At 42.3% G+C, this 9159-nt stretch overlaps 1 protein-coding gene across 2 annotated transcripts; it reads right to left on the reverse strand.

Annotated features, from left to right (window-relative positions):
* Window positions 1–222: 222 nt before the first annotated feature.
* Window positions 223–5285, reverse strand: fhl5 (four and a half LIM domains 5). Of its 2 annotated transcripts, none has more exons than XM_084044435.1 (6): window positions 5181–5285; window positions 4796–5013; window positions 3459–3633; window positions 2354–2523; window positions 1921–2107; window positions 223–1516 (listed from the first exon to the last, which is right to left on the reverse strand). In XM_084044435.1, the coding sequence occupies exons 2-6, from the start codon at window positions 4955–4957 to the stop codon at window positions 1365–1367; spliced, it is 846 nt and encodes a 281-aa protein (XP_083900561.1). In that variant the 5' UTR covers window positions 4958–5013; window positions 5181–5285; the 3' UTR covers window positions 223–1364. The 2 variants fall into 2 exon arrangements, with proteins under 2 accessions (XP_083900561.1, XP_083900562.1); XM_084044436.1 differs by having other exon boundaries at window positions 4796–5009; window positions 5181–5272.
* Between the last annotated feature and the right edge of the window lie 3874 nt (window positions 5286–9159).

Consider the following 9159-nt stretch of genomic DNA (forward strand, 5'->3'; position numbering starts at 1 on the left):
TTGATTGCTCATCCCCCACACCTGTTCACCTCCACACACACGCTGATTACACATGCCTTGCACCTGTATCCAATCTCACACTCTCACTCTCTCTCACACACACACACACACACACACACACACACACACACACACACACACACACACCTCTTCCCTTCCTGTAACTAAGTAAAACAAGTAAGACGCGCGAACGCTGGACACAATCGTGATATTAAGAAAACATGCACTACAGACACTATTGAACAGAGACTTCACGCTCATCAACTAATAGGAAGCAGCAGTGTGTTATATGTTGCTGCCGGTATAAGACAGTCTCACTCTAAATGCCACAGAAATGAAGGGCATATATGTCATGTTTATTGTCATTGAAATGAATTTCCACTGGGCATTCTCTACCATTCCATCTTATGGAACTCTTCCATATACCTTTATCCATTGTTTTATACCATGTGATGTTTTGCCAGTATAGGCAAGCAGTAAGGACAAGTGATCATCATTATGTAGATGACATGAGTAGTGGAGCAGGTGATAACATCCATCATTGGGAACACTTTAAAGATGCAAGGAATGGGGGATTTTAAATTAGCATGAACCACATGGGCACATTATATTTTCCTTAATTGTTTGTTGGCAAATTGAAAAATGTAATTCAGATGTAATGCAAATGTAACGTTGTAACATGTATTCATCCAACAAGTAACATGTCATTCAACTACATCTATTACGTTTAACATGATTTACACAAGGTACTAGATTATCATGGATGAGCAGAGACAGCATTTACATGCAGAACTAAGGTGTTTGTTCAAACAATGGGAACCAATGCAAATGTGGCTACTGTGGCAATGAATATACAGTACGTAGCGGCAAATAAGAATGACTGAATTTCAGACCAAAATATGGTTGTCAACATAGACATGTCCTCTGTACTCAGAATTGTATATGAGCAAAGAAAGATGGAAGTGTCTTTCGTAATTAACATTTATTGATTTATTTAATGGTTTAAGGTATTTAGAACACTTTAAGTAAAACAACACATGGTGTTTCCAAGGTGGGAGAGCTAGAGCTGCACAACTGTTATCATACACTGTAAAATCCCAAGGGTCAAAAGTCTGAATGAACCCTTATGGGCCAATAAGGGTTCATTATGGGCCAATTTTTATATTTTCTTTACAGTTAAATTGACACTCTGAATTTTACATTGTACCGGGATATGCAGTGACATTTATAATATGCATATACACCAAGCTTGGCTTTACTAATGCAAGAGCCAGAGGAAATATTCTATGACCCTTAGTAAGCATTATAATTACACTACGTTCTGATTCCACGGCCATGAGGGAGAGAACCCCACAGAAGGAGGATCACTTCTCCCTGCCACAGTCGGTGCAAAGGAGGTCGTCTCGCTGGGTGAGGAAGCCGCGTCCCACCAGAGACACAGAGCAGTGCATGCAGGTAAAGCACTCACTATGCCACTGCCGCTCCTCGAAAGAAATATACTTGGCCCCCGCCAGACCTGTTACACATTAAAACAGAGACAGATACAATCAGATATGTGTGAAAAAATGCAACGCACACATGCATGCATGCAAACACACACACACACACACACACACACACACACACACACACACACACACACACACACACACACACACACACACACACACACACACACACACACACACACACACACACACACACACACACACACACACACACACACACACACACACACACACACACACCTGTTTGTACAGTATATGCCTGCGCAGAAGTCACAAGCAAGTTAATTTAGGATCTTCACCTTGTGTAGTTGACAGTCCCCCCCATCTGTAAATAGAGGCTCTAAATCTAAGCTGTGGAGTTCCGTGAGAGGTGTCAAAATGAATGAAAGCATTAGCACAGTCTGTGACTCACTGGTGATGGGCTTGGTGCAACCCACGCACTTCTTGGCGTAGAGGTTGCTGAAACAGTTCAGGCAGTAAGGGTAATTCTCTCTGGAGGTGAAGCGCAGTCCTGACAGCTGCTTCTTGCAACCAATGCAGAGAAAACAGTCACGGTGCCAGGGCTTGTCTTGGTAGGTGACCCCACCTGTTGTTATGGCCTGAGGGAGATACAAAAGAAAGGCGAAGAGCAAACAACTCTTAAAGCTGAGAGTGTAGAAATGGATGAATTAACAGTGAGGATTTTACTGTATACATACACACATAAATGCATGTCACGCAGAGGTTTTTCTTGCTAGCCATCCCCTTAGTATTCAGACACAGTACAAGCAACATAAAAATGCCGGACAGCGTGGGAGATTTATTGCAGCAGTCAAAATAAATACAACAATTGGCCGTAAACTTACTTTCTTACAGGCACAGCACTGGTAGGCAAACTGCTTCTCGAAACAGGGCACACAAAAGAAGCTGGTGTCTTTGGGGATGAAGGACTTTGTTCCTATTGGCTGCTGGCAGCGGTGGCACAGGAAGCAGGTCTCATGCCAGCTGTTCCCCTTGTATTCCATTTTGCGGGAACCTGGCACAGGGGAGAAAGGAGCAGCTTAGTCAGCATATGGTACCTCAGTGGCAGTAACACATTCTGACCAGAAATAGACCACCTCTACCTGTAGGGTTAGGCAGGGCAATGTAATCCACATAATCTAGTATGGGCCAAAGATGAGGTAATCGTTGCAATGAACTATAAAGGTCTGATGTGATTTTGCCTCAAATGATCGGCAAGAGAATTATGCTTTCATGCTTTTTTAATTTAAGTTATTTTTTGCACATGATTTATTAATATAATATTAATATTATCATTAATATATACAGTATTAACGTTGGATTTGGAGTTGGTTGACTTCATTAACATAATGTTTGGAAACATAATAGTTTTTGTCACTTATCTAATATCATAAAAATGATCAAATTAAAGGAGAAAGGTGTGCTCCTCTGAGCGCAGATCACTCATGCAAAATGGCAGAAAATCTAGTTTGGTGGAAATGGGTGTAGCCTACTGTATAGACGAATCCAGACACGATGCCTGTAGCTGCCTGTAGCTGCCTGTAGGCGGCCATTGCTGCGGTTTTGCGGTGCGGAGCGTTGACACCGCAGCTATGGCTGCCTACAGGCAGCGCGTCTGTGGATTCGTCTATATGGGTGGTTGCATCATGATCCAAGGAATCGGAATCCGGGGGGGGGGGGGACTTTGATTGCACAACCTACAGGACAAGACTTGTGGGCCGGCCAAAACGTAAAGTGGCCTGTCATATGAGCCAGATTTGAAAACTTCTTCCTTGTATTACTGGGAGTATGCATGCAAAGTTTCAGTCCGATTGGTCCAGCGGAGTACGAGATTATCTGTAAATGGATGGACGGACAGACGGACAGACAGGGAAAACATAATCTCCGCCTATAAAATCCTCAGTGTTCATGTATCCATTTCTAACTCTGAGAGTTAAAAGTGTGCCATACCTGGCATGATAGTTTTCTTGCAGGTGTTGCACTTGGAGGAGTGCTCTTGGGAGTAGCACTCTGTGCACATCAGGAGGTCATCCTTGCTAGCAAAGGCCTTCTCCACCAGAGAGCGGCTGCATTTGGCACACTTAAAGCATTGCTCGTGCCAATGGCGATCCTTATAAGACAGGTCCTATCAAAGTTCAAAAACTTTATTTACTGTACTCACCACTGTAAATATTACATACACATATTATATTTAAACAAAAAGGTTTGATAAAATACTGAGCAACCTCGGTCTAACCCTAACGTCGGTCTCTGGTTCGATTCTCGAACAGGGAGATGTTATGCACGCCATCCCCTCCTCTCTGTCCTTGCTTTCCCGTCTCTCTCCACTATTTATTTATCTGAATACATCAATAACATCCCATAATGATAACAATGATAATAATAACTAGAAAAAGTGCTCCTCGGAGCACAACTCTCCGCCAGAAGACTTGTGTTGGGAATGTTGGGAATGTTCTAATTCTTATGTTCTAACTGTCCTATCCGTCCTGTCTGTATAAGTGTCCGGTCCGTCCTGTCTGTATAAGTGTCCTATCCGTCCTGCCTGTATAAGTGTCCTATCCCTCCTGTCTGTATAAGTGTCCTATCCGTCCTGTCTATGTAAGTGTCCTATCCGTCCTGTCTGTGTAAGTGTCCTATCCGTCCTGTCTGTATAAGTGTCCTATCCGTCTTGTCTGTATAAGTGTACTATCCGTCCTGTCTATGTAAGTGTCCTATCCCTCCTGTCTGTGTAAGTGTCCTATCTGTCCATTTCTCAGCCATGTCAACTCGAAATCATGCTCGCTGGCTTGGGCGCTTAGCTATTAACTAAGCATTTGTAGGATCGAGGCCTTCCCATCTAGAGAGGCTTTAGCTTAATTAAAGTATCTGCTTTGCATGCAGGATTGTTGGAACTGTCTTACCTCACTTTGAAAGAGGCACAGACTCTTTCAAAGTGACACATGTATTTTATAGGCCGCTATACGTCACTAGCCAATCGGATCACACTATTTCACCGTATTGTCACGTGTCACGTGAGGCTTGACCAATGTTAGTCCCAGTTTCAGAAAGTGAAAACAAACTCTCCTGGCGGAGAGAATAAAACTGCTATCCAATAAATGGTGTGGATACTGTGTTGGTGTGTCCTTCGGTTGACCATAATAATCATGTGGTTAAAATCGTTTCTATGCCTAACCTTTCCCATCAAGTACTTTAGGAAGCTCAGCAATTAACTTGTTCCTTTCCTAGCTATTTCCCTCATCTCTGACGTAGAAGCCATTATTTTCAGGTCAGTGTTGGCTCGCACTTACCTTGCAGTTGCAGCCAATTGGTAGAGAGCAGCCCTCGCAGCAATTAGCGAACAGGTTCTCATAACACTTAGTGCAGTACTGCGTGTCCTCTTTCATTATGTACTTCTTCCCCAGCAGGGAGTCTTTGCAGTAATGGCAGTCGAAGCGCTCACTCATGGACATGGTCACTCGTTTCTCTTCTTAGCCGCAGGTCAAAGAGTGAAAGAGGAGACAACTGACTGTAGGGAAGAAAAGGAGAAATACAAATTCCAGTAACAGATGCTCCTTCATACAATCAGAGCCTGAGTAATATCTTCCCGTTCTTATCGACCAATTTTTCCTTCCTGTCCAAAAGCATTGGCAAATGGTGAAGAGTGACCTTCTGTTGAAGTAACTAAGTCTCTACCTCAGTTGATGTGGAGCAGAGGATGAGGCTGAGCTTGGGGCTGTACAGACTACAGAGCAATGCAGGCAGTCGAGTGGGCATGGAAAGGGGTGAGGCAGGATTAAGGGGATACATTGGGGGCTCATCTATAAATACTGGCCCTCTTATTAGCGATAATCTCTGGGGAGACTGTACATGCTCCACTGCATCATTCTCCGCCTTTTAAGGGAGTTGATGCCACCAAGCACTTGTCAATTTAGTTTTTATTCTTTAGTCATAGAAATGTGGGGAAGCAATGAAGGATGCATGTTATGCAGAAGGAAATGCATGCAGCAAACATTGACACATTTAAAAAATATATATAATTCAATATTTCTTTGATTAATATCCATTTAGATAACATATTGATTCTTCTATGAAGAACAAAATATGTGAAGTAATTAAAACATTGCTAAAGTGAGAAATGTATGTTTAAACACCACAGCTGACTCTTCCTGTTATACTCTTAAATCAAGTCAATTTGTTTCACATCATGTGAAGAATAGCCTACTTTCCGCTCATAAAACTGCTGAACACCATCACTTACAGGCTAATTTTCAGATTTTGCCTCAAAACCACAGTACAGTAGAATATAATATCTATTTGGATGGCATGTCATGTCATGTCCGGACACATTTATGGCCCTGGTCCATGTCTGCTCCACACAAGCAGTAGTACTGTAGATGGCTTACTGGAAATGGCTGCTTGATTGTACTGGTGAATTTCGTTTGAAAATCACATCCATTGCTAATGTCACTGTGTTTAATGGGCCCTGTCTCTACAAATGGGAAAATATCTCACCAGTGTCCTGAATATTACATAACTAACAAAATGGAGAAGATCGACTATTGTTTGTTTACAGTATGTTTGGCCGTATCAACTAAACAAATGGCAATAAGTGAAATTGTAGAAAATACATATGTTAGACAGCGTACTCAAACACCATGCATACCAACTGCCACTTTGCCACCTCATTAAAAAATATTTGTGCTTGATTATCTCTGACTGACAGCCAAGTAATTACATTTGAATCTCAACCCTGGTCATATCATTTTTCAGGAGGATCAGGATGCAGAGGTCTATAAAAATAGGCTTAGAAGACCACCGGCCCAGCCCAGAGGTCTAATCCTTCATACACCCACACAGGAAGGTCAGTGAGTGGAATATTCCTGAGAGGAATGCAACTCCGATTAGATGGACACACTTCCTCAACATCTTCTCTCTTTAGTCCAGACACATAGCTGGGATACAATTCCCTTACACGTAAGGCAATTCAGTCTTGTAATGGCAATGTAGTTATTCCATATGGGTCTCCACCTCGGAATAGGCACACCATGCAAATTTGTTGAATTTGTTGCCAGACAACTGGGTTTGTTTTCCAATGTGCTGTGTAGGAGTGATGTCCACAAACCTCTATGGGCAAGGGGGAGAGAGACCCAGGTTATTGTTGACCTGCATTCAGCTGTCATTTGGACATATTGCCACATTTTATAAGGCTGGCTTACAGTTGAAAATTACCATATCAGGTTGTGGATGTAGGGCCAGGAAAAAGTTCTGGGAATGGGAAATGGCTTATTTTAAAATAACATCATACTGGCCAAATTCTTTGTAAGTAGGAGGATACATTGGATTACAGTTTTCAACCGCCTCTGGATTACGATGGCATTGTATCAGTTGCCGTCGGCGTCCACATCAGCAGATGCAAATCAAAAAAGCCAGACCTTGAATAAACCCTCACTTCAGTTATAGCTGTTTGAGCCACTCACATGTGTCCTGTCTTTGTTGCATGAGTTGGTAGGCTACTGTGTGTCTGTCCTGTGGCACCAAGTCACTGTGGGTCTGACCTATTTTCATCAGCAAAAGCAAAACCACTAATGGCTCCAACAAAACCACCATTTTCTCACGGTCGGTCAACTTCATGAAATAGTCCTGAATTATTATATTTTTTGTAGGGACACACAAATAAACAGATTTTTCTTGTGCAAATTTAAATATTAATACAATTGTAATATAATGTGCACACACATGCACATTTGTGAATTTTCTCAAGTATACAATAAATGCCCTCTCCAATTCACACAATCTCTGGTAGATCACAGGACCAGAGGCTGTCTTTGTCTCTTAGATTATTAACTTTTTAGATAGATGCCAGACTGTTCCAGCTCTGCAGAGCAAAAAGCTTGCTGATCTTGCATATTCCTTTGCCCCGTTTAATCCTCTGAAGTCAACCAGGGGGAAGCTGCCAACAGATTTCGTATGCTGGCTGTCTAGCCCCAACAGAAAGGCCTTTATCTGACCTGGACTCCGATGTCCTCTTATTTCTAATGCATTTCATCTTTAGAGTGAGGTGTCAGTGTGGCTGTCCCCCCCCCTTCACTTAATCAAATGATCTCAGAGAAGAACGGATGCATTTTCTGTGCCTCCTTTGAGGTGGTGACTGGTAGACTAGAGGGATCAACCCTATACAGGCATTTCTCTCTGAAGGACAAAAACCTTGCCGAACTGGAGTTGACATTTCCTCAGCATGGTGATGACAGTATAAGTGGGGCCCATTAGGTTCCGACGAGGGGGAAGCTCTGGTAGTTAATGAGGAGTCACACAGACCTGTTCCTCTGAGCTAGGCTCAAAACTCTTCTCTGACATGGAGAGCCTGCTCTCAGCAAAGCATTCAGACAGAACAAGATAGCCACACTGGGGGTTGGAGGGGACAAGAAGGTACAATCACAAATTCTATGATCTAGCAAAACCTTACACCCCTTCAGGGAGGCACTGTAAGTGCCAGGGTAATGCCCACCCCCACCACCAATTTCGCCATTTGAGTCATGGTGGGAGTGGTTGACAACTAAGACCTGTCAGAAATCAGATACAGTATATAAGATGTGGTGCTAAGGAGAAGAGAATGTTGTATACTATTCAGAATGTAGAAGCTATTAAAGCTATTAAAACGCTCAATCTGTGACATTCATCCAACTGATTTCATTCAGTATTTGGGACAGTAAATAGCCAGAAGCACTCATTTGCCATATTCTAAATTGTTAGAAATCACCAAATGTGAACTTACCTAGAAGAATGAAGAATCTTTGTTGAACCTTAGGCAACTGCAAAACCCGAAAAAAAGACGAACTTGAGTCCCTTGACCAGCCTCCTCTTTTCCTGTAGCTTTGAGCATCAGCTGTGATGACTGCAGAAATATTTTCCCAGGCATACTAACTTCACTCCTCCAGTGCTTTGTGCTTTTTTGGCGAACACAAACACTGCAGCACAAATACACAACTCCACAAGTTTCCTATGAAAATATTATGGATGATGGCTCACACTAGTGAATTGGATTCCAGGAGGATTGAGGGAGTAGCATTTAAATAGGGTATTTTTCTTGAGATAACTATTTTGAAATAGAATTACATCACTGCTGACACATACAGTATAGTTTTGCCTGAGAATTATGTCTAAACATTTACAAGGACATCATTATTGTCTAAAGTGAATGAGGAATTCAAGGCCGGCCAGACAGAATGAAGGGATAGAATTCATACATTTGTTTTATTATGTAACTAGGTCAATATGAAAACTAATGAAGGCAGGGAACTCTCATGTGACACTTTCTTGAGAGCTCCTAGTTAGAGGGACAAATCCTGCCATGAATTTTGAACCTGAACCTTCATGTTAATCCCCATGCTGACATCAGTGGATTATTTCAGTGTTTATGTTTCATTTCAAGTAAGGATTTGGCCCTCTCTTTGCAGTAGAGGAAATGGACTGAACTTTGTCAACTCCATGTCTTGGATGAGATGTCTACAAATGCCAGCATGCTAGTGAGGATACGGGGTAACTAACAACAGCTAGAGGATCGAGGCGTAAACATCATGAAATGCTCTCCAGGCTCCCATCCATCACGTATCATAGCTTTTAGGCCCTATTTATACCTCTGCCTGCATTACTACATTGCATGGCACTGTGTAAT

The sequence above is a fragment of the Gymnoscopelus microlampas genome (assembly GCF_963454915.1).
Source record: "Gymnoscopelus microlampas genome assembly, chromosome: 20".
Lineage (NCBI taxonomy): Eukaryota > Metazoa > Chordata > Actinopteri > Myctophiformes > Myctophidae > Gymnoscopelus > Gymnoscopelus microlampas.

What these genes read in the sequence shown, in the direction of transcription:
- fhl5 (XM_084044435.1), bottom strand. Translation starts at nt 4,957, where the DNA reads ATGTCCATGAGTGAGCGCTTCGACTGCCATTACTGCAAAGACTCCCTG. An exon ending in CAAGAAAACTATCATGCCAG is followed by an intron (nt 2,524 to 3,458) that starts GTATGGCACACT and finishes CCCCTGTGCCAG; the next exon opens with GTTCCCGCAAAATGGAATAC. An exon ending in TTGCACCAAGCCCATCACCA is followed by an intron (nt 1,517 to 1,920) that starts GTGAGTCACAGA and finishes AATGTGTAACAG; the next exon opens with GTCTGGCGGGGGCCAAGTAT.